Here is a 25,091-nt window from a genome sequence, read left to right as displayed (position 1 = left end):
CGGTAACCGATGAAATTGTTTAGGTAAAAAAATTCGAATTTTATTCCCAACACCAAAAACGCAAGGATATTGCAATCAAACGAAAAACTAAGATGAGGAACATGCACTTTGTGAGCAAGCTTGAAAATCAGTGGAAGTAAAAGGCACTTGTACACAGCCAGGCCATAGTTTAGCACTTTAGCGGAAGTACAGGAGTTAAAAATACAAAAAAACAAGGCAGGTTAAGCATCAACGCCAGCCCATTTGCAAAAGTCTGATAACGATCGAGTTGGTGTTTTCTTAGCAAGCGATTTCACTCTCAAGTTTCGGTCGTCGGTTAAAAGAACAGTAAAATAAATCTTTGGATTCTCGCCATTGGTTCGCTCTTCGTACTTTGCACAACACTGCAGTATCAAATCGTCATTTGTCCCCTAAAAATGTAAAACACGTTTCGTGTTAATCCTTTATCCAAATTAAGCATGCTGGGGGGTTAGAATTCACGAACCTTGTCACCCATATCGAACTGGCTCTGGAATAGAAGCGTGTTCAACACTGACCCTTGATTGGTGAGGGCTTGGAGCTTTGGGTCGCGTTTTGACGAGAATTTCTCTTGTAAAAAGTCAACCGCCATTGCGGCATTCTCTTTCACCTTTATTGCATGTTCTGTGTTTCCCTTGCTGTCTTGGGCCAGGCCTTGTAATTCGGCCAACACTGCGCAACAAGCATCTGGTGATAAAGATCCAAGCCAAGGCAGATAGGGCAAATGTCACCACAACTTACCAACAAGTGGGACTCCAATCATGAAGAGACCAGTCTTAAGCATGGCTTTAATCGAAGCCAAATGGTCGATAAAACAGTTGGTATCAGGAATTAGGTTTTGTGGTTTAACATAGACAGTGTCATTACGTTTGTCAGCTGACTCCAGAGATGCCTTAAACAAAACGAAAAAGTAATGACGTACCAGCAAATTCTCCCTTTGAAAGCAGAAAATCGGAAAACAAGCTTTAGTACGGTTGCATCAATATAATGTAATTTATGTAGGTCTAATGTTGCAAGAAATAGAATCTTTATGACTAAGCTGAAAAATCGGTCATACTATACTGTATCGAATAATAAAACCGTGGCTAACGCTCATGCCAATGCATTCAATATTGGAAAACGCCATGAGGTACTGCAGGCACCCGAACGAAGTAGGTAAAATTACCGGCGTAAATATGTCATTATACCTGGTCATTTTTATTGGTTTTTGAGCAATAGTTAGCAAATACATCACCACCAAATATTTGTTTTAATTTCTTGAACAATACCGGTACATTAGTTAAGTAGTCTTCGTAAAAACAAGGGCATTTATGATAGCATTAGACACAAAGCACAATGTCATTGTCCAACCTGTATTTGATATTTTCTTTTTTCGTGAACAAGTTTTTCTTTCTGCAGTGAATCCCGCAAAGCCCTTAACTGGAATAAATCGTCATCCTGTGTGGTTTCGTCATCGGAAACAAACTCTCGAAGCTCCGCATCATCTTCGAGGATCTGCTCAAAATAACATCATAGCTAGTTTAGTACAGTAAAAATATTCCCCAAGATGACCATAAAAGCATTTACCGCGTCAGGTTGATCATCCGTACTCGACAAACGACGAGCTGATTCTTGCAAGGAAACCGTGTTTTCAATCACCACCACGTACCTGGCGACAACAAATTGGTTGAATGGTGAATATACAAGAACTTCCTGCACATATCAGTAACTACTGTATTTGACGGTGTGTCGTGTTTAGGATTTTCTAGACAAAATGATTTTACAATGATTAAGCATAATGTGTACAGCAAAACAAAACATAATTGTGAATTTACGATTCACCGAAGTATTTAATAAAATGTGACAAGAAAACAAAACCACCGTATACACAGCAGAAGGCATTACTCAAAAACTTTAGCTGGAGTCGGCATACGACAGACTACAGTTAAGTTGTGAAGCTAAGATACCTTCCTTGCTTGAAAGCAAGTAGTGGTTGCTCCATTCCGCAAAGATATTCCAAAAAGTCACGGATCAAATCAAGACGGACGCAGTTGAAAGCTATCACTCGCTGCTCAGGGGAAGTACATTCTGTGATGAGAACGAATCGTGGTTCATGTTCGGTTTGTGACAACGGTGCAAATCCAGAAAACTCAAAGTCTTCTGGTAAACTGATCTATAGGAAAGTGTTTGGTATTTTAGTAAATAACAGTTTTAACATAGTACTGGTAGTGTTGTAGTAATAGTTTAGTAAAAGTATGTTTGTATTTGGCTGCTACCTGATGGCTAGTGAAAAAAGATAAAATTAAAAATAACATCTATTTATTTTGACAGACTTATGATGCCCATCTGAGGGCGAAATATATTTCTGTTTTAATATACCAAGGCACAAGCTAATTCTGGTTTTATTTTATATTCTAGTTTAGCATGTCCCAGACTGTTGACCCAGTGATCACATGTCTTTCACCAACCGCTGTGAAGCTGATCTAATGTTCGTTAAGAGTTCATTTTATTGAAATTGAATTAAAATTACCTCTTCTAAATCGTGATGACTTTTGGTGAAAACCCGAACAGGAAAATGGCGATTATCGCTGCACAACCAATTACATAACTCAGCCAGACTGGACCAAACATCACATGATCTGCAAAATCCAAAGATAATTGTTTGAGCAAAACCTGCAGCTGTCTACTGCAAAATTAAGGTAAATATTGGCAGTAAATTGCTGTGTTTAAAGGCTTTTCGGATACTCCATGCGGATACTGCAGAATATATTGCACACAGCTATTTACACTATTTTATCATTGTAAAATTCCAAACTCCTCATGCACAGCAGGAAACATAATTAAATCATTTTGTTTGTGACTTGATGCAGATAGTGTTGATGAGCATTGGTGATAACAACAGCTCACACAAAACTTCCAAATAATATTGTAAAATTTACTGTAAATTATTTTGAACATCTTTCTCAAATGTAAACGTGCGCAAGTTACATGCCATCAAATACAACACTGAATATGACCAGGAATTTATTGATACCGCAGCACTACCTTATATTATTCACATTCAGTGATTAAAAGCACCTAAAATGTCATGTACAGTACATCTAATAGGCCTCTTACTTGTTATGTGGTCTAGCTGGAGGTGTGGGGTACCACAAGTCTTTGTTGCAATACATCCAATCATAAGCTACCTTCAGTGCAGGTAAAACAGAAGCAAGTTGGCTGTTATAAGAAGGGTCGTATACCTGACCTGGGTGGCAGGGAAGTTCTTGCAATAACCAAGTAGCATGATGAGTTAGTATTGCTATCATTGAAAGGGCAAGCTGCACTGCTTGCGCGGGCACAACACTATGGGAGTTTTCTGAAATTGAAAACATGAGATGTTTATGCTAAATACACATTTCAGTTAATGACTGTAAATTGTACAGTGAAACAAGTCCAGGGACATTTTATTAAGGTTTTAATTTTTTGCCGTGTTAAAATATCTTTACTAACCTAAGCAATAACAAAGAAAAAAACGAAATATCGTATCAAGAAATTAACATACAATCAGGTAGATATAAAATTTTACCTGGTTTGTTCTTTTGGCATTGGTTAAAAATGCTGAAAAAGTTTATGGCAAAAAGGTGAAGAATTGTTTGCTTGATCACAAGTGTTGGCTCCAACTCCAGTATCTAGAAAGAGTTAATCCGTGAAATTAATTTCTCCAAAGTAATGTTGAAAGAAGAAGTCACAGCATACAATCGAAGCTCGTTAACTTGGCTTTGCTTAACACGAAATTTTGAATAACATGAAACAACTTTACCATTCTCTGCAAAGCCTATTTAACACTATAACGGCCGAGGTGTCGAAATCGACACTTTTTGAATTTTGATGTATATTTTTTTTTAGTAAAAGCAGTTGCAACGATATAAAATTTTCAGTAGCTTCCTAACTTTCTTGAAAGAGTATGGATAAGTAACATTTACCGAAATTTGATTTTCGATTTATTTTTTACAACCTGTTACACCTTCAACGGCCGAGGTGTCGAAATCGACACCAAGATGATTTTAGAGGTTCAGTAGACTACAACATCTTTTTACTTCGCACGATTGCACTTGCAACTATCATATACTTCAGATTAGCCCAGTTTTTATCTTTTCACGTGATTGTTTATCTCCTTTAGATACAGCTTTTACGGAGAGTTTATGACATCCTAAACGTACTTTGTCCATATACATTTGCACAATAAAAACTCGCTTTGCTTTGCAGCGAAGGCGAACTGTAAAATGCACACGACAGTTTTTGTGCAACGTATGGATTGTATGCCATACGCTATTAGCAGAGCCGGGCTATAAACTGTACAGTAGGCCAAAACAAAACAAGGTAGGCGTGGACGTTTTCGACCAAACGGCGAGAAAATACACAACTCATGCAGCAAGTAGAAGATGACGTTTGGCTGTTTGGACAAAACTACTGGACATAGTAGAGCTAAATTCCTGGATTCTGCACAGAAAATGTTTCGGTAGCAAAATCGGCCGACGAAGCTTCATACTCCAGCTTATGGAGGGGTTGAGGGATGCTTACGCGGTGAAGCGGAAGCAGGTGGTCCAAAGAGAAGTGAACCCAGCGCAGAGAAGACCATCTGGAAAGCGAAGGAAATGTGCGGAAGAAAGTCGTAAAATTATATAGTTACAGTTTGAAGTCACTGCAGCAGGCCAACTTGCGGAGTGTGTTGTAACGGCGACTGAAAACTTACAGAATGCAAAAACTGCACGACGTAAATAGATCAACATGGGTCCTGCTGTAAACTCTAAAAACTTATCAGTTATCATATTGTGTGTAGGAAACAAATGAGCTTTTTCTGAAATAGTTAGCGTTTTGTTAAGATACCTACCATCAGAATAATGATTGTTTATGTTTCAACTCATAAATATTGTTTTTTTTTCGTTTCTTACAAATGTGTGCAACGTCATCAAAGGTCGAATTGCTGTAGGTATGCTAGTTTTTGTTTCTACTGAACAAGCAAAATACATCCTAAATTCATTACGGAAGTATTTAGTTTTGAGTTAGAGGTAAACTCGTTAGAGGTAAACTTGTTTTCCGGCCGTTCTAGTGTTAACAAATTTAAGCAACTTCAGATAACTTAAAGTAACTTAATCAGCATCTTCATATTCGAGTTAACAAGCTTCCACCATACTTTGTTACAATTCAGTATCACAAACCTTTTCAAATAGCTGCAAAAGCTCATTTTTCAATTTCTCAAAACTATCGAGACCGATTTTTGTGAAAAGCTTGCCGTGAAGGTGAATAAAGATGAGCGTGAAATGTTTCATCATCTGTGGAAAAAAATCTACTTTATTTATTCATTAGTTCCACTTTTTATCGATTCATCTATGAATCACTTTCTAGTGCAAGCATGTGACAAATTAACCAGTAAACCTCCAAATTCTACATCTAAGACCTGCATCGGCGTAAGAGATGTGGACTTTGAATTTTCGTGAGTCTCAAGATCTCTTCCGGTAGCTGATAATTCTTCACTGCGAATTGATCTGGAATCTTTATTGTTGACTGAATTGGGAAGAACCCAGACAATCTTTGGCTGTCTTGAAGTGCTTTATGAAACAAATTCACACAAACAATGAAAGAGTTATGATAAATGCTTTAAAATACTTGCATTGAAATGGTTACTTGCAAACAATTGTTAAATGGTGCAGAAATACTTCATACTTTTTCACTACATGTGATGTCGTTGTGGATGGTTTCACTGTTTTTGCTTCTTCGCATCGCTTTATGTGTTCAAGCTAATACAAAGCGACAAGTCAGCATAGTCAAAGTCATAACAAGAAAATACTACGCTTGTAGAAACAAACAATACCTTACAAAATTAACAGAGAAAACTACATCAACTGTTAAACTACAGTACAGTACACTTAATGCTATTTTTGGGACCTTTCTGCGTGAATCATCAAACAAAGCAATGAGGCTTTCCCGGGCTGTTAATATTGCATTCCCGGTAGTAGCAAGACTTCGAGCATAATAATACACGGCATCGAGTTTTCGTCTCGTTTGAACTGCAAGCAAGGCAAGTTGGTTGTATGGTCGACCATTCCTTGGTTCAAGTGATCTTGCTTGTATGTAATAGCTGGGGAAAAATAAAAGTATAACTGAAATTTTTAATTAGTTACTATTCATGTATAGGTAACTAAAATTCCTCATTCTTGCAATTCCAAGTATAACAAATGAACTAAAAACTGGATGAAGAGAAAGTAATGAAATATGACACAGCACAGGCAGTCTACTGCCATAACTAACTGTCGTGCTTTGCCAAAATTTGAAGTATTGTTTGCATTTTCTTGGTATCGAGCAAGATCCCCGAGGCAAATGAGACAGCGTTGACAGCTGAGAATGGCTAACTTTGCCTGGAAGAGCAAAACAGCAACTATAATAAATTACAACTCCTGATTATGGCTGGGAATTTAGCCAATTTTTTTCGTCATTAGGTAGCGGTTAGCTGCCATAATTGCTAATCGTCATGCCACATTCTTAATTGCAAGCAAAACTACAACACTATTGTACTATGGCAGTACTACATACAGCAGTACTATACTATTTATTCTTAAAAAAATGTGATGAAAAATATTGCATTAGCAACGTATGTCATGCTAAAGTACAAAGATTATCAGAAAGACAAAATATTCAAGGATTAAAATAATTACCAAAGCAGCAAATTCCGTGAGTCAATGGATTAACAAAAATGTTTCTCCAAATTTTCTCTTATACATGTATGTTTTCATCTAATGGCTAACAAAATCCTTAGTCGCAAAGAGCTTTTAGCTGCTAGCAGCTATTAGCTGGCCAAATTTTCCCAGCCCTACTCCTGATACAAGTAACAGCACAAAGCGCTTTCAGTTAAAAAGTTTAAGCTTACGTACTTTTTTGCCAACTTGCTTCTGAAAAGATTTAAAAAGTATTGCACTGGATATCAAGTCTTTGAGATCAAGTCTATGAAGCTGCTGTAACTTCGCAAGTAGTTTTTCATAAAAGTCGGTGGCCTTTAGCATAAATAATGCAAGGAAAATATGAAAAACAGTTGAAAATTTATGATAATAGAACATCTGTGTATTTCAGTGTCAGCTGCACATTAATAGAAGATAAACATCTTTTACAAAGTTACCTGATCCAAAACAACTATTAACAGGCTTTTTAACTCATTTTTATCATCTTCCGTACACAGTGCTATCTGGTCACGCAATTTCTCCAGCACCTAAAAAAAGAAGATCTCCATTAATATTATAGAAATATACATAGAAATGTCACTTGTCATACAACAATCAATGGTGTTCAAATAAAAATACCAAATGAAACAGAATTTATTTGACTATGTTGTCCACAAATTGAATACTAGTGACTTACTTGATGGTAGACACTTTTCCAGAGCATTTGTTCAACATTATATTTGGCAGATGCTTCAATATAATTCAAAATTAGAGTTTCACAGATTTTCTTCAGTTTTGTTCTAAAATATTGAAATATTTTGACTTTGTTAACGGCAACATAAAAGTGAGTCAGTAATTATTTCTTAGATATCTTTTAGAAACCTCGACAGATGTAGTTTGTCATTAAAAGCTCTCATAGAGAAATCAGCGCAGCCTAGCAATGTACGCATGGCATTTTCATAGGTATCAGCTTCGTTGAGCAGGTCTCTATGAGACTGTTTGTGGGTGCCCTGTAAGTCAACACACTTTACACAAATACGCATGCAGCTTGTATTAAGTCAAAGAATCACTCACATTAGAAAAAGTAAAAACTCTCTACAACCCCAAGATATTTATCCTTAATACCTCAGAAGGTTGACTATCATATTCTGCAGAATATGCAACTTCCAAGGAAATATCTCGTCGCCCTGGTGATGCTGGGTACCCATATAATTGCGGAGGAGTCTCAAGGAATCTTGTCGCATAGGAATAGTTATCATGGTGTCTAAAAAAGGTTTGCACGTGAAACTGTATCCGATACGATCACGTACAGTGTGTTTCAAAAAATTTAATATTATTTGTATGTAACTACCACATAAACGATACCAAATTTCTTAAAATAGCCTTTATACCACGCGACATGTAACAGATGAGTTATTGTAGGTTAGCAATTTTACATTTCATTTGTAATATTAAGCTCTGTCCAGCTAAATAAAAAACTACGATAGAAAAATACTAACAAGTATTAGTAATTATCTGCATTTCAGCTTCGCTAACTGTTTACACAGACACTTCGATGTTGAAGGGTAAGTGCACGATGGAAGACAGAGGTATGCAGTAGTTGTAAACAACTTTGGACAATTTTTAAACTATTGAAGGTTAAAATGAGTTACTTGCAATTATACACAGCATTAACATACCGATATTCTTTATCCACGTAGGAACGATAGGGTATTGATTCAGTATCACCGTAAGGATTGTACAACTGCAAAAGTACGACAAAAACTATTTCTACAGGCTATTACAACAAATATAATTGCCGAAGTTTCCGTTGCAAAATAATTTCGAAAAAAATACCTTTTAAATGAATTAAATGTTCATTGCCAACCTGCCGCCCTTTATCTGAATTGTCTTCATCAATGTCGCGATCTTGCTTTTCTGGGTTTTGTCTAGAGCGAGAAGTAGCTTTTACCATAATTGGGATGTCGGGATTGCTTGGGTTAAACAACTGCTTGCGTGAAATCTGCATATCAAGAGGCAAACATGGGTACAAAGGTTTGAAAATGTGGATAATCTCAATATAGTCTCATTGCAAAATACCTTATAAAATATAATTATTAAACATTAGAATGTTTATAAACCTCCTCGTTATTTTCTGGCTCTTTTCTTTCTTTGGAGCGAGGAACATCTTTACCATTTCGATTAGATTTTGACCTGCCTTTACCCCTTGCTCTTGCAGTTGCCTATTTTCGTTAAAGCTGGTTATTGGTTGTCCAATACAAAACAATAACATTGATTAAAAGCTAAACACTACAAAGCGTTTATTATGAATACTGAGCTTACTGGTGAACTTCGTGTGTCTGTGGCAGGTTGATTGATGTCAAAGTTTGATGCTGGGGTAGGTGATGAATCGGCAAACCTAGCTACAGAGAACTGGAAAATACCAGGGAAATGATTTGAGATGAAAAATATAAAATCAAAATAACATTGCTAATCCTAAACAAAGTATTGTGAATAGGTAATAGACAAAGAGATTGCGACCCAGGTGTGCAAATTGTACCTTTTTATCCTCGGGAATGGTTGCAACTGAAAGGTTGTTATCGCTCCATGAGTGTGAAAATTCACCATGATAATCATCCCATTCCAATTCCTCTTCCGTGTCGTCGTGGCTATAAGATAATCAATGAGTTGATAAAAATGCTACATACTCTAGTGAAACTCCTTCTACGCAAGAGAATCATGGAGTAACGCTGACCCAGAATACTCATGTGAAGATGCTGTGCTGTTCCGGCCTCTTCTTCTCCTGTTCTGTCTCGTTAGATAACCTTCCTCCATGTCATCCGAATTATCTTCATCTGAAGTATAATGCCTAAGTGTAAAAAGTTAGATAAATGATTAATGAGTTGAGCAATAATGTAATGAGCATAGTAAGATCTGCATGTCATGAAGGAATTTTTACTGTTATCATCTGTGCACAAATGTCTACCTCTCAGGTGGAACACCGTGTTTGGAAACCTTACAATCTTTAGAATCAGTTTTAATTATTCCTCTTCCACGACCTGATACAACACAAAAAACATTCTTTAAACGACGTCATATAAATCGAAGTATGGGGGTTTCCTCCAAAAGGTTCACTTGGACCACTTTGATGCTTTGAATCTCTACTGTACAACTCAAAACCACTTGTAGAACTATAGGTTATGGATTTTACTGAACACCGTAAGTTCTAAACAGCAAAAAGTTGTAACAAACAATATCAGATTTCCGTTAATATTTACTAATAGTTTTTTTCAGGTCTTGTGTGATTGATTAAAACGAGCAAAAGGAATTTGAAAAACTAGCCAATAAAAATGCAAACTTTGGCTTGCTCTTGGTTTAGCAAAGTATTTCAGTTATTCACAGTTTACTAAATTTCATGGTGATATTTCCCTTCTTCAAATTTTTAAGCACACCAACACCACAATTGACATTCACATGCAACTATTCAAAAGTAGGCAACCAGATAACCTACAACAGTTCAACCTACATTATATCACATATTATATATTAGAACTATTTTGCCATTTTACACTTTGCCATAGCTACAAAAGTAAAAAACATAACTTAGGCTTAGAGCTTTAAAAGCAAGTACAAAGTACACTTGAGTTGCACAATGTGAAAAAATGACCTAGATAGACCGTCCAAGTGATCAAAGCAAGCGATCTAAGGACACTTAGCAGCAGTCCAAGCAAACCTGTATAATTTGGAGGCACGTAACTATGAGAAAATTTCTATGAAAAATTATCAGCTCTTGCAAAGGATTTACCTCTTCCTCTGCCTCTGCCTCGATTTGATGAGTCAGACTGTCTGCTGTGATTTGGACTTTTTAAACTTCTATGTTTATGTGAAGGCGATGTGAATTCGTCTTTACGGGTAGATTTTTCAGTCTTCCTGAAAAAGACGAATTCATTTTTTAGTTCAGATGTTATTTATAATGCAAAATGTAATACAAAATGACCAATTACAAGGACAAAATTTTCCGGAAAAAGTAAACAGGTTGGCTGTAAGCAACTGTGTACCTGGTACATATAAGAGATATATTTGCTGATTCGACACTCATCTACAGAAGTGTGGAAGTAACAATACTAATCTACAAAAGAAAAGTGTGTAATTGATGAAGCAAATCAAAGATATGATTGCGTTTTGTAGTTGTTTTTATTTAACCAATCAAGATTTAGGGAAGTTAAGTTTTGGGGGTAATTTAGTTATGAAAAGTGAGAGTCTGGGTCTGAGGAGATTAGTTTTAAATCAATTTGCGGCTTGGAAAAAATATTATGTTATATCAAGTGGAATATCGACATACATTTTAACTTGCAAACTATCCTAATTGCTGTTTAGAATAGTATTGCAACTTCTCCACTTTTGTAGATTAGTGTTGTTAATTCCGCACTTCTGTAAATTAGTCTTAACCCACTTCAATAATGATAGCTAAAACAAATAATTCAGCCCACCTTGAATTTCTGGTTTTGTCTTTTGATTTGGGTGCTTTTTCATTTGAAGTAGGGCTTCGCTTTGACAATTTGGAAACACCTGGTTTGTACACTTCAAATTTTGATCGAGGTTCTTTTTTTGTATTTGATACTTTTTCTTTTTCTCTTTCTACTTCTAGAACAGTATATATAAAAAGTGACTATTAAAATATACTTCTACCTCCACTACACATAAACTATTTAATAAATGCGTAAGCCAGCTAAATACTTTCATCACTCACCAGTGATGTAAATAAGCATACCTTGGTTAGCATTGGTCTCTTGCATTTTTTGCAACTTTTCCTTTAGTCGTCTCAGGGATTTTTCATTTAGTTTAATAACTGGCAGATCATTAGTTTCATCCATTTTGTGTTTTTCTATATCCTACAAACTGTAAAATACATCTGCCAAAATAGATAAATGTGGGCTATCAACTTAAAGCACAAAATCGAGTGTTACCCCAAACACCCTTTTAGTCATTTAACCAACGAAACTATATAATTTATATAAACTATTACTTTGAATAAAGGCACAATTCTGAAAATACTAAATTCTGCAATAGACTAGGAATAGTTGGAAATGAGCACCAGACTAGATCTTATTAGATTAAAATTCTGCCAAAAATGATTTGCAAAAACCTAACCTCATACAGAGAATGGGTGCTGTATACGAAAAGTCGATTTAAAGCTATTTAAGGGTTAGATCTAGGTTAAAAAGAAGGAATATGTTACGTTTAGGTTACTGTGTTGTAACCTTGAAGTTAAGTGAACAAAAAACTACACATAATACCTTAAACGTAAGAATTTTTGCTGGTAAAATAGTGAAATCCGAAACAATATCACCGGTAACTGGTCAACGATCAACCAGCAATGATGATGATTGCTAATCAGCTGTTTACTTGCTAGAAGTAAGGAACCGCTAGGTCACGCAATAGCTGTTTTAACTGAGCACATGTTAAAACTTTATCGTGACGTCACCAATGGCAGCCTGCTGGATTTGAGTAGCACCCTGCAAATGGTGACTTCAAGTGGTTTCTGATTATCGATTTAGAGAGGCAGGGTCGTATAGTCGTATTGTGTTGTATTATATGGTTTATTTTTCATCGTTGATTGTGAGGGGACGTAAAATAAAAAGCTTACCATTATAGTGCGATAATATAACATTTAACAAATCCATCAGCAAACAATGAGCAGTAAAAAGCAGCAAAGCCCAAAATGCTTAAACATGTAAGAAAAATGTAACCAAATGATAAAGATGAATAATGGTTAGCACGGCCACCAAATCTAACATAAAATAAATAAGTTATACAAAAAATACTCACGAACACAAACATATGTAAGTCATATAAAATTGGGTACTGAGGCATTGCGGTATTAGGCTATAAATAAGCTGATGAAACAGACTTGTAAAGATACACAGATGGATATAGTGACATGGCTAATCAGAAGAACGACTGTTATTATAACAGCAGCCTGTTATCATCACATAGTACTCTCTTATTGTTTACTGCTTAGCAATTGACAGGCTGCTGTTGGTAATGTGTAACGCTAGGCTGCTGTTCATGACGTAATGAACAGCAAAGCGTGATTTCTGGAGGAGCTCTCTGCTGTTGCTTGCTGTTCTGTAAATGCCAGGCTGCTGTTGCTGACGTACAGTAAGGTTGCTGTTGGTGACGTAATGAACAGCAAACTGTGATTGCTCGAGTACCACCCTGCAGTTGGTTGTTGCCGAAAACTGGACAGCTCATAGTTTGTTTATATCAAGGGTGTTCAAAACTTAAATATAACTTACGCTTTTTTGCCTTACAACCAGTTTTGGAAGACGTTCTTCTCTAAAAACTAGTTTAGATTTTTCTTGGAAAAACCCATATCAGCTGTGAGCAGCTCACTTAGCTGAAAAAACTAAACTGATATTGATTACCTCACGAACAGCAGCCTAGTGCTACGTCACCAATAGCAGGCTGACAGTAACCAAGCAGCAAGCAGTAGCATGGTGCTCTTGGAAAACAGCGGGCTGCATCACCCGCTTTTTTTGTTACGACCCCGTGTCAGATCAGGTAAGGACCTTAAGGTTTTCTTACAAAATATGAAACCAAAGGATCGGGGTAACTTTCGCGCACAAGATTGCGGTAGGGAAAGTGAGCAGTTGCATACTGCATGAATCCTGGGACATGTATTATGGAACAGAGTTAGTATATGAGTAGACTACATAATATTGCTAGAGAGTGACTAGGTCACTGTTATTACTATCGGTCACGCAAATCTTTATGAAAGATGAAAAGTCACAGCTTATATTTTTAAAGCTGTATGGGTACTAATATTTACGCAAAGCAATCATCGAAGAAGCTAATTGTACTAAAATGCTTTCATTGCATTGTACAATTACATTTTTTGTACATTTTTTATTTATTTTACATAAAATTATCCTTTCTAACGATACTAAGTTTCCTAACGCTTGTGTGATGCGGTAAAATCACCTTACAAATACTCATAACAACGTTCGTATTATTCCTGAACATATTTATAGAAAACAAAACTATTTTGAACAAGCGTAAATAAACTTTCAGAATACTGAACTGGGATATTGACTAAATGTCGTTCATATTTCTTGTTCTATTAAATGTTTATTAGCTCAGAGATCAGTGAGATGTTTTGGATTCAGCAGCAATTTGCTTTAACTTTTTTTAAACGAATGATGAATAATTTGTGAAATTATAAGACTATGAATAATAATCAGCCTAGTTCTGCTAAAGAGCTACCTTCTAGACAATCAGAGGCATGCAAGGAAAGTTCTGGCAAAGCTGGAAATGAACCGGATGAGGCATCCCTGATGGAAAAGCTACAGTATGCAATTTTAGAAATTGAAAAAAAATCTGTCAAAAATGTGAATAAACCTACAGCTGCTTCCAGTGCTTCTACAAATTGTGATGAATGTAAAGAGCACGGTTCAACCGAAGTACATTTTCGTGTGCGCCTTGATGTGGAAAAGCCTGTTCTTGAAGATGACCTTGATTTGAATCCATTGGATGACATTGATACGGATAACAGTATGGGTTCTAATGATGCCAAATTTCAAACTTCTCAAGAATCATGTTTTTCATTAAATGGAAAAACAGGCTCAAATTTTGACGCTTTTGCTATAAAAAAGCATGATTTGTTACATCAGGGAAGAAACACGAGTCCTACTTTTGATTTACATACACAAGCTTTTCCTCTCATAAAAATTATTTTTGGTCCTGCTCCACATTATTCCAGACGAAAATTTCCGGAAGCATGTGAAGGATGTTTGGAAAAACCATCACCAGATACTGATAACATTTCCCCTATGCTTTCTGACCCAAGACTAAACAATATTAAATATGCTGCAGTTCTGCAAGATCGCTGTTTAAAATGCTTTGCCTCTATGGACAATGAAAAAGCAAGTGGTAAACCATCTTCAATAAACCAGCCAAGCAATGTTACCAAGGAACGTAATTTTGCAATAAGGGACCCGCGTAGAAAATCTGAAACTGCACGTCGAATGTCTGAACTCTCTTCTACAAGAGATAAAATTGTTGAGAAAGTTACAAGAGAGAAAGTTCTTCCGGTTGAAGAAACAAAAATTGTGAACAAAAACAAGGAGCAAAAAACACCCTGCACAAAGAGCACCATAAATCTGACTGACATCAACGTAAATCTTCGGAGAAGTTCATTTGAAAAATCGAACACAGGATCTCTGTTAATAACACCAGAAAATAGTGCAATTCATCCATCTGCTGAAACAAGAAGCAAGTTGGTGAAAGATTCTTCACCTTTATCTATCGTGCATGTAAAAGCCACCTCTGAAAAAGCAACAGATCAAGTTAAAACAGACTCCAACAAATCCTCTGTCACCCTGGAAAAGAGTACTGCTATTCAAAATATAAAAATCATCAACAACAATCACACTACTATCTCCAGTTCTGAAAAGCATAATGTGCCTGAGAAGAATAAAACACGTCACAGTATCCTGAAAAATGCATCGGATATCAGTATGACTACAGTTTCATCTAATTTGTTTACACTATTTGAGAAGAAAAGTCTTCCCAGTTGTTCCAAACAAAACAATCCTGTTTCAGTCAAACACACAAAAGCAACTTCCAAACATACACCCATTTCTGTGAATATGTCTAAGGAAATGAAAAGCAGTTCTGAGAACGTAGTAAAGACTGTCATGCAAATGACATCATTGGTGGAAAACCATGAAACAGGAAGAGAGTTTGTTTTCACTGATTCTGGATCTGCCCCCTGTCATCGCAGTTTAGTCTCAGCCAGCGAAACCGAAGCACTTGCAGAAACAAAGGACAGCAGCACTCATTCGATGACTACAGAAGTAAATAACGTAGACAACCAACAGAAAGTAACAAACACTGAGAAGAATTCTGAATCAGTACAGTTTGGAGCCACTGCAGTAGACGAATCAAGCAGCATGTTTGAACATGTTCAGATGGATGAAACACCGCTTGGTTACCTATGTAATTCTCCACCAAACCAAGGCAAGCGAAAAGCAGAATCAGAACCTTCGTCGGGTGGTCAAGTAAATAACGAAGATCCACCTGGAAGTAACAATTCAGTGGACTGGGGTAATCCAGAATGGGCAAACGTGGAATTACCGACACTTAACGTAAAGTTCAAAAAACGTAGAAAACTGAACCCCAAAAAGGAAAAAAGTGCCTCGCATGCAAAGGATAACAAGAATAAGTCCTCTGAAAAGGATGAATTTTTGGCCAGCATATTACGTACATGTGAAGAAGAATCACCTCGCAGTAAATCTTTTACAAATACGCAAGCTTTCGAAGAAAACAAAGTTAAAATTGATGTAAAAAATAAGGAAAATCAAAATGACCTAAACGAAGACATGGAGCTCAATTTAGAGCAACCTTTACAGGAAAATTCTCCATTAAATGAAACTGTAGAAACTGTAACATCTTCGTGCTTAAGTATGGAGACAGATCAATCACCCTCATCCCCTATTTTACCAGACATTCTACCTACTGCACAAGACACAAATGTTAACACAGACTCTGGTATATTTACTTCCAAAGGAGAGACATTTTATTGGCCGTTTTCTTATCCTTCTCTTGACCAACTCAAAGAGATGCCCGATTCTGATGACGAAATTGATTCCACACGATCTTATAATGAGGTTGTGGTTGTAGTGGAAAGGCTAGAAGAAGAAGGTTACCTTCCCAAGTGCTTTGTAAGTGCCTATAACTCCGAACACACCTGTTGTAAATGTTGCCCTTTGTTTTGTTGTGCTAGCCCGTGGGTCAATATCAACGATTTTAGTATTATTGCCGCATAGATTATAATTATTATTTGTGTAGTAAGTTTGTATTGCCTTTCACCAATGCAATCTAACTCTGCAAAACAGCGACTTGGTTTTACTGTATACCCTAACGGCCTAACCTATAGTAATTTAAGGTTGCCTTAATCAAAATAGCAATTATTGCTTTCTCGCGTTTTACTGCTCATATTACCAAGTGTTCATGTTTTATTTTGTTCCAGTTTAATCGCAAGTAATTTGTTGATAGTCTGTCGTATTTCACTCACTTTACTTTCTTCCTTTTATATTATTAATGTTTATTGTATCGCGTCATTGTTTTAAATGGCATGAGAAGCGAGTCTGATATTATATTCGTTGTTTCGTGTTGCAACATCCACTGAACGAACATAGTTTGTGGTGCGACCTTAAGACAAATTACGGCGATAAATAACTTATAAAAATTAATGAGCGAATATATTGTAGTTGAAGTGCTATAAAGCAAACATATCGCTTTTTAAAATTAGATTGCGCAGACTTGCGCTTGGCCCGCGCAATATTGCTAGATTTCAAAGTCGTTAAATGAAACCTTTACAATGGTTTAGTACTTTAGTATGTTAAAGACCAAAATTCTAGCAACTAGCTGTGGAATGTTATAGCTTTGGATGAATTAACCCTAAGCTAAGGTTAACATGAGCAACCCAATAACATCGATCATTGCGTGTTATGCATAATAAGCTTACAGTTCATAAATATTGTAAGATATTCATTAATATACATGGTATTTTTTACAACAAGGTCGAAACCGATTGGTTATAAAAATGTTAAAGTCAAACAAAGCAGAATAAAGAAAATTCCGTGAGCCAGCGAATAAACCTAAATACAGCTGCAAGAGAGATTCAATGCTTGTCTTATCGGCCAAAAATTGGTAGCCTACCACTACCTACTTAAATTTAATGAAGTAGCTACAGACTGTAGTAATAAGCAATAGAGGAGAAACTCTACGCTGAGATACAAATTCACATATATCTTAAATATCTAATGCATTTTTAATTTGAAGTGGATGAAATAAAGTTTACATTAATTGGATTTTTTACAAGAGGTTTTGAATTATTCACAAAGACGTTCCCTCCACACCAGAGCTCACAATGGATGGTATTCTGCGTGAGAAAGCTAAAGGAAAAGTGTTTTCAGGAAAAATATTTGGAAGAAAGCCTTTGACAGTAATAGGTGTCGGACTTTTTACCAGAAACAGATCAACATTCTCCGATGATAACCAAAAATCAGGATGCAACACAAATCTTGGTAAACGAGGTTTAGGCAGGATTAGGAAAGGAACGACTTTGACCAAGACCGCTGCTAAAAACGCATCGTTTATCCGGCCGCGTCAGGACTGTTCAAAAATTCAAAAAATTAAACCGATTTGTAAGCCACAAAATTGGAAAAAATCGTTTTATGTTCCTCCTAACGAGAGTCAAATTAAAAAGCAAGTTACATGGTTAGAAAGGATTGAATTACTCTGTAAACAACGTGGTTCGTATAATACCGAACACAACAAATATAATAAAGGTTCTTCACTAAACTATAACATCCACCACAACAAAGAGGCCGGCAAACTGAAACTACCACTGCTTGTTAAACCTGAACCAAACAACAATGCTTGTGTTTTAAAATTTAGCTCAGTTGCACAAAAAACGGCAACGAAAGTATCGCAAAACGAAATTTGGTCCGAAAGTTCTTCGACTTTGGAAGAATTAGAATTTCTAAAGGGTTTAGAAACACCAACTTACAGCAGTGAAGCCACAACAACAGAAAACCAGTACTTGTTGACGGAACAGACCCAAAATAATTGGTACGTCAACATGTCTGCATTAAACGTGGATGAGAACAATCTTTCCCAACTATCCTCCAACCTTTGTTCCGACGTCTACAATGATTACAGAGAGAGAAAAGAAAAGGGAAAAACGACAAGTGAATCAGATTCTTGTCACGTATCTGAAACGTCATTTGTATCAGGGGCTCGGCCTCAGGAATTTCCGGATGTTGCAATTGTTCTCCCGACCACTTCGGATAACAGTCCAAGAAAAGAAGACTTAGATTTGAATGTACCGAGTAGCAAGGTAGCACAAACAACAGACGTTGTTGACGACGAAAACAAAGTTGTTGAAAAAAGATCCACATCTTCGAGAACTCGAACTAAAGGCAAGATGACAAAAATTAGACCTCTTTCGCGGGTAAAACCACGATCGGGAACGGTACGTCCGATTCCTAATCCTCAAAGAAAGTCCGACGATGAAGAAGCATTGAAAAGATTGTTTTCTACATCCTTACGGAATCAGATTATCGGTATCATGGAAGATGAATATAAAGACAAGTATAGAGCACAATCCCGCACAAGACCAGACCAACACATTTTCCGGGGAGAAATCAACAGGTTTTGTTTATTTCTTTTATAAATTATTAACATGCTGTTTATGACGCAAATTATTAACCTGCTGTATTTCCGGCATTAGTTTGTCAGTATAGCACTATAGTAAAGTATAGTAGCATACATCGCACGTCTTTCAAACGCTTTTTTTCCTATGACAAGGTTAGAGAAAACCCGTGACGACTTATTGCGAAGAAATGCATTCCTCCAAAAGGAGGTGAACAGAGAAAAGGATTGTCAAGATAGAGTGGTCATCGATAAAAAATTAGCGCAAGTTACCTCACGCAACGTACAACTGACAGAAGAGCAAATTGAATGCAACAAAAAGGTTTATAAATTTTTTATGTCTTGTCATGATATGTTTTTCAATTTAGCTGAAACTTATTGTTTTTTTTTCAAGTAAGCAAAATCATTATCATAATAACAAGAACATTAATTACTCTTTAAACCCTGCTGCGGAATTTCTTAGTCTTATTTGTCAGTAAAAATACTAAAAATGCTTTCTGTAAAATATGCGCTATCACCTTATCACCAGGAAGAAGACATGAAAATCAAACTGACTGCTTTAGATGAAGCTCAACAGAGAGGAATCATCAATCTTGCTGAGATGAAAAACAAACGGCTTGGTTTGGAAAATCGTTTAGAACACCTGGCAAGTGAAAAGGAAAGGTAATAATAATTGAAGTATTAACTCAGAACTAAACTAACCTACAAGCCTTTGTTTTTGATGCATTACTGCGCAGGCTACAAACCAGAGAAAATAAACTGCAACTTGACAAAGACAAATTGGACGACGAAAATCAACGGCTTAAAGATGAATTAAAATTCGCCTCTGAAAAAGCAAAAACCGAAAAAATCAAACGTAATGACAAAGAAAATCAATTGCAGGTAAGCTAAACTTCTGTCTCATACGGTATGCTCTTATATATAGCAAATGCGTGCCAGAATGCAAGAAACGAAATGGAAGTTTAATTACACGTGTGTTTAATTGTGTCCGTGTTCTTTTGCAGATTGGATTTGATAAAATTGATGAGTTGAAAAATCGTGTCATAGAAATCAGACTTACCCTGAAGAAACACAACAACGAAACCATGAACGCACAAGGTAAAATCAAAAGAGTGAAAAATCAACTTCAAAAAGAGACAGAATACTTGAAGAAACTAAATGATGAAGAGGCCACTCTAAAGGAGCAATCGCGGATCGTGCAGGAGGAAGAAGAAAAAGCAAAGAAACAAGCTCAAGAGACGGAGTCAAAGTTACAAGATGCTCAAAACGAATTCAAAACAAGAGAGGAATTGAAATTAAGCATGATTAACTCTACTGTTCAGGTAACTGGTTATAATCTTAGGCCTACATGACTGGCCCATTAGTAGGCCTACTCGTAAAACAGAAAAGTCTGAGTAATCTCAACTGCCCTTTTACTGTTAGCATGTAGACTACATTATCATTTTCAGATGGGTTTCTTGTTGGTTATATTTGTTTACAATGGTGACTCAGTAACATTCAGGCAGTATTTTTGCTGCTCCCTTTTAATGTTATACTAATATTCCACAGACGACCGGTCGACTGGTGATCATGCGCGACGTGGCGTGGATAAAAATAGCTGAAGAAGAAGTGATTTTGTCACCGCTATGTAGCAATCCAGAGAAAGGTGATAACTCTCAAATATCATTATATAAGATTAAAGGTTATCAATATACTATCTTATTTGCTTATGCTTGCGAAAGCTCGTGTCGAAAAATATAAAGTTAACCTTAAGAGTGGTATATCCTGTTTCTTATTTTACTTTAAAATTTGGTTAACACGGTTCAGACAAAATCAAAATACTAATGTAACACATTGTCTTAATGAAACATTGTTAGTGATGTCATAAACGCAATAGTTTGTCTCATTTCCGTTTTTGAAGTCGAGTACAGTCTGATTATATTATTACCAACACACTTAATTAAAATAGGCTATGTAACTGTATTATGAATGTTGAGAATTGACTTTTACCCACAGGGGTCTCCTCCCAGTACGGTCCCTCACCATCAAAGTTACCCGCGGGTTCCATAAATCCCGTTTTCGAAGTCTACAACGTAGAAAATCAGAGCGACAACAATTCTATGACGACATGTTCGTCGCGGAAAAGGCGCATTCGTCATAACGTGAGCAATAAGCGGCTCACCGAGGCATATGCAGGAACGGAATATTCCTGGACGGACGAATAAACAAGCAGGAATTTCAAGACTTTTGTACTTATCGGGACGTTGTTTGAGTGGAATATAGAATTCTCTCGTCTTGGTAGCAAGGAATATTTTGCTATTTAAAACTATCAAAGCTGTCCTTATTACGAAAGTCGGATAATCAAACATACCACCCACGATTAATCGAGGATAATCCGCTATCCAGATTGTGGCGTTGACAAAATTTTTCATCCGATTAGTGCATGTTTTACATTATTATCAACATGGCAAATAATTGACCCTTGTAACGGGACCAAATATGTAAAAAGTATGCGAAGATAACAAAATGTTGAAATACGCTTGGTCTAATTACAAATCACCTCAAAAGACTAATGTTGTTTGCTTGTTTGGTGTTGTGAGGCTCCAAACCTAATTTTGCTGACTATTGCGTGAATTGTGTTGCTCAGTCGCAATAACCTGACAAGTGTTGAAACAAGCTGAGTGCTGTAGAATTCCTCACGAAGTCATTCTGTTCTGTCGAACAAGCCATGACAAACCCCGCCTTTCACAATCCTCTGCTCATGTTGGTGAGAAAATTAACACCAGCTTTTTTTCAAGATTTAAATATTTATTGTAGACATCTTTGACGTAATAAAAGAAAACGTGAACAAGGTTCATTAATTTTAAGCTTACAAAAACAGAACGAAAAATAGAGAAACAAAAAGAAAAATCTCAACAAGGATTTAAATATAATTCAGAAGTAAGCGTTGTGTTTCAATCGCAGCCTACACCATGCTTCTATGACCGAACAATGAACGCTATTATGATGCAATATCTATAGGAGGTGATGATGACGCAATACGCTCAGGCAGTGTTTGAAGTAAGTTGAGGTTTTTGTCGATTCATGCTTAAAGTAGATGAATGAGCGCAAAAAGAATAGGATCGCTTCGCCGCCAAGCGGCCGTTTCTAACTACTCTCCATCGTTGCCGAGGCCTCAGTTGAACTCTGCCCTTTTAACTGGCAAGATGACTCCATTTCCTCAACCAGCCAGTGAAGAGATTTGAGGAGGGACAACCCGAATTGAATCACTGATGCGTAACAACTGCTGCGTGACCACGTGACCGTACGCTTTGTTGTACCACTCCGGGTTGCGTCCTTTTGTGTCCACTCTTGTCACGTGGGTCAGCGTACATCTGTTTGGGACATCAGTCGGCTCAATGATGTAACGTGACGTCAGAATGACGCCGCGAATGTCACCAACTAGAGGTTGTGGACCGGTGGAAGTTTCGACGATGGCTGCAGCACCACGAGGGTTAATATCTGTCCTCCAGGATCGCAAGACGCAGTAGTCTCGGGATGGTTGAGGACTCATTTCGGATCTGACAGTCTGGAAGAGCTGAGTTCGCTCATCCGGTTGTTGGAGAACTTTCCACTGGAGGAGATCTTTATCCCAGAGATGTCTCTCGTGGAGGATGCGCTCCATGATCTGAGATGGGGTTGCTCCGTTTATTTCAACTTGGCTCCTCCATAATCGAAGAGGATTACCATCGTTCACCTGTGATGAGGAAAACAATTTGTAAATTAACGAGATCAGAAACAGAACCAGCTAAAACCTGCTTAAACCCACACAGCTTCTCAAAACACAACTATGAAGAGGAGAAAATTTACCTTTTTGCACATCAGTTCACTTCCGGCAGAGGTGGCCACGTTCTGCCAACCTCCTTTGCTCTGGGAGATCCTTTGCTCTTCCCGTAGAGTTTGAGTGACTGTTCGATCCACGAACGCGTGGAAGTCTTCGTAGTAATCTCTCTCATCGGAAAGGTTACCGATTTCGGATGCGAGGACGTCTTCCGTTTGCTCCATAACTGAAATCCTGCACTGGGTCATCGCATCTTCAGAAGTCTAGCAAATATAAAGATGAAGATTACCAATCTGACAAGTGATCATTTAGTTATCATTAGTTTGCAACTTAATAGTTTTGGCAACCAATTTTTATAGTTTTTCTGTCTCACCTTAAACAGATCTTTGACATGTCGAATCATGAAAGCAAGACACTGGTTGGCTGCTTTATTTTCGTTCATCTCCCTGATGTCCGGCTTTCCAAGACTGAGCGTTTGATTTTTGCCAGCTTGTGATTTTCTCACTCTGCGAGTTGAATAAGATAGTTACGACCTCGAACATTTAAAGCAACGTGGACTTCAAAAACTAGTTCAATTGCTATAATTGTTTAGTTAATGGATAAACGATGTCGACGACATAATCACAAAACTTACTTGGGAGAGGCGGATGCTATCATCCTGGCGTTGTGATATTGCTGGTAAAACAAGGAAGGAGCAAAGCACGTGGAGAGGTTGCTCTCGTTCATGTGATTCTCATCCGAATTGGCCGCAACGTCCATGAGAAAGCAGAGGAGAGTTTTCAAAGTCTCCCTGGTCTCATCAGGAAGAAGCATGACGGCCACTTGGAGCGTTTGCAATCTAAGCTCCTCCGGGACATCTACGGAAGATAAAGGAGGTTTAAGTCTATGAACTTAATCTGGTTTGAAACAGTTATTGTTTAAGAAATAAACGTGAGAAGAGCAGAATAGGAGAGCTTGATGAAGATTACTTACAAAGGAAGATGCCGACGAAAGTCTCGGAGAGTTTCATCGTCATCAGGGGATCGGGGAGTTCCCGAAAGTACTGCTTCACCATGTCAGCAACATCATACGCGCTACAGTCATCAAAATCACTCAGATGAGCATTTTCCTCGCATCTCGCTCGCAATTTCTGAATCCGGGAACGGACTCCGGGTTTCCGGAAAAGTCCGACCTGATCGAGAGCAGTCCTCCTCAGGCAAGCAAGAGCGTGTTGGATGCAGTACGGGAGGGGTTGTCCTAACTTCTGGACATTGCGAAGAAGGGGAACTCCGAAAACGTTTTTGTCCTTGTAATCCGGGACTTTATTCCGACGGATAAATCGGGGCACGGACCAACTGAAGGATCCTTTGTTGTTGTTGCTGAACGCGTAACTTTCCATCAAAGCTGTTAGCTTGAGAACAGAGAGACGGCGAAGGATCATGAGCTGTCCGACTGATAAGGTGTGAAGCTGGAGAGACTGGGAGCTGGTGCTGGGGGCGTGGTCGCGGGTGAAGCTCTGCCAACGAGGAGGATGTCTGGAAATGAACAAGATTCGTTGATTTCGGGTTAATTACTTAGAACGTTCGGCAATCGCGAGCAAAATACGGGACTTTGTTTTTCAGGAAATTTGAAACCCTTGTCGGGATTAAAAGCTTTTCGCTTCCAAATGTTGACGCTGTCATATTCCAGAAAAACTAATGGAGAGATTTGCTATTTACCCAAGGTATTGGGACCAAACACAAAGGAAGGGACATTACTCGTTTCGACTGCGCTGTTCCTAAGCTTGTAACAAACATGCTGTTTCGTCGTAACAAAATACTTTGGCCAGAAGGGGCCTTATCAAATTACACGACACGTGCGATTGATACTGGTGGCTACTTTACCCTAAAACAAGCCAATATCGTTGAACGTTAATGAGCATCATATCACCAACGAGCTCGACCGATCCTATAAACCAGTCGACCTGTTTCACTCGCTTGATTAACGCTCGTTTGTGCGGTGACTTATTTTTCCGGACTGCTTGATTGGTTTGCGCTTTGATTTACGGTAATGCATTTGTGCCATTTAAATTACATTTGGTGCTTTGCTGTGGTTATTTTGAGTATAGGCGTTGCCGCAATTCGACACATTTCTCAAGGTCGAAACGTACACTTAATATGTAGCTCGCATCAAATTTTTATCGATGCGCTTACTGATGTGGGCATTTATTGGTTGCATAACTTTCCTTCAAAAAGGGCGTATAACCATTAGCGGCAATGATTTTCTGTTGGTAAACGTCTCGAAGTTCCGCGTGATTTCGCTCCAGAAGAATGAGTTCTGTCGGCCGAATACTGGTCTTCTATGCTTTCGGCGTTTTTGCCTTTTAAGTGTCGAGAAATTTGCGAAAACACCTTAATTTGCATTGATGTGGTTACGTTCAG

At 37.5% G+C, this 25,091-nt stretch overlaps 3 protein-coding genes across 5 annotated transcripts in view; 1 reads left to right on the top strand and 2 right to left on the bottom strand.

Moving 5' to 3' along the window:
- Positions 1-15: 15 nt before the first annotated feature.
- Positions 16-11,602, bottom strand: LOC143461659 (telomerase-binding protein EST1A-like). Of its 3 annotated transcripts, none has more exons than XM_076959472.1 (29): positions 11,443-11,602; positions 11,162-11,315; positions 10,477-10,601; positions 9,658-9,730; positions 9,427-9,540; positions 9,232-9,340; positions 9,015-9,104; positions 8,813-8,914; positions 8,560-8,694; positions 8,372-8,436; positions 7,818-7,956; positions 7,575-7,702; positions 7,390-7,492; positions 7,151-7,240; positions 6,909-7,028; positions 6,289-6,395; positions 5,926-6,118; positions 5,704-5,777; positions 5,438-5,588; positions 5,199-5,312; positions 3,566-3,668; positions 3,115-3,355; positions 2,528-2,636; positions 1,965-2,170; positions 1,585-1,666; positions 1,369-1,512; positions 760-910; positions 485-690; positions 16-410 (listed from the first exon to the last, which is right to left on the bottom strand). In XM_076959472.1, the coding sequence occupies exons 1-29, from the start codon at positions 11,543-11,545 to the stop codon at positions 222-224; spliced, it is 3,720 nt and encodes a 1,239-aa protein (XP_076815587.1). In that variant the 5' UTR covers positions 11,546-11,602; the 3' UTR covers positions 16-221. The 3 variants fall into 3 exon arrangements, with proteins under 3 accessions (XP_076815587.1, XP_076815596.1, XP_076815604.1); XM_076959481.1 differs by having other exon boundaries at positions 11,162-11,312; positions 11,443-11,597; XM_076959489.1 differs by lacking the exon at positions 11,443-11,602 and adding an exon at positions 10,730-10,800 and having other exon boundaries at positions 11,162-11,304.
- A 1,696-nt stretch (positions 11,603-13,298) lies between these two features.
- LOC143466613 (uncharacterized) lies at positions 13,299-16,831 on the top strand. The gene has a single exon (XM_076964977.1). The coding sequence runs from the start codon at positions 13,901-13,903 to the stop codon at positions 16,499-16,501; it is 2,601 nt and encodes an 866-aa protein (XP_076821092.1). The 5' UTR covers positions 13,299-13,900; the 3' UTR covers positions 16,502-16,831.
- Positions 16,832-21,659: 4,828 nt separating this feature from the next.
- The window catches only part of LOC143446688 (uncharacterized), a 57,398-nt gene continuing 53,966 nt past the window's right edge, over positions 21,660-25,091 (bottom strand). The window contains exons 13-17 of the mRNA XM_076946477.1: positions 23,665-24,206; positions 23,327-23,549; positions 23,066-23,198; positions 22,722-22,955; positions 21,660-22,608 (exon numbers count right to left, since the gene is read on the bottom strand). Coding sequence (XP_076802592.1) covers positions 22,093-22,608; positions 22,722-22,955; positions 23,066-23,198; positions 23,327-23,549; positions 23,665-24,206 — 1,648 coding nt within the window. The 3' untranslated portion in view covers positions 21,660-22,092. The remainder of the gene's footprint in view (positions 22,609-22,721; positions 22,956-23,065; positions 23,199-23,326; positions 23,550-23,664; positions 24,207-25,091) is intronic.

Source organism: Clavelina lepadiformis, chromosome 1 (genome assembly GCF_947623445.1).
Source record: "Clavelina lepadiformis chromosome 1, kaClaLepa1.1, whole genome shotgun sequence".
Lineage (NCBI taxonomy): Eukaryota > Metazoa > Chordata > Ascidiacea > Aplousobranchia > Clavelinidae > Clavelina > Clavelina lepadiformis.
Note: the sequence above shows the minus strand (reverse complement) of the source record. Positions and strands in the feature narration are given on the sequence as shown.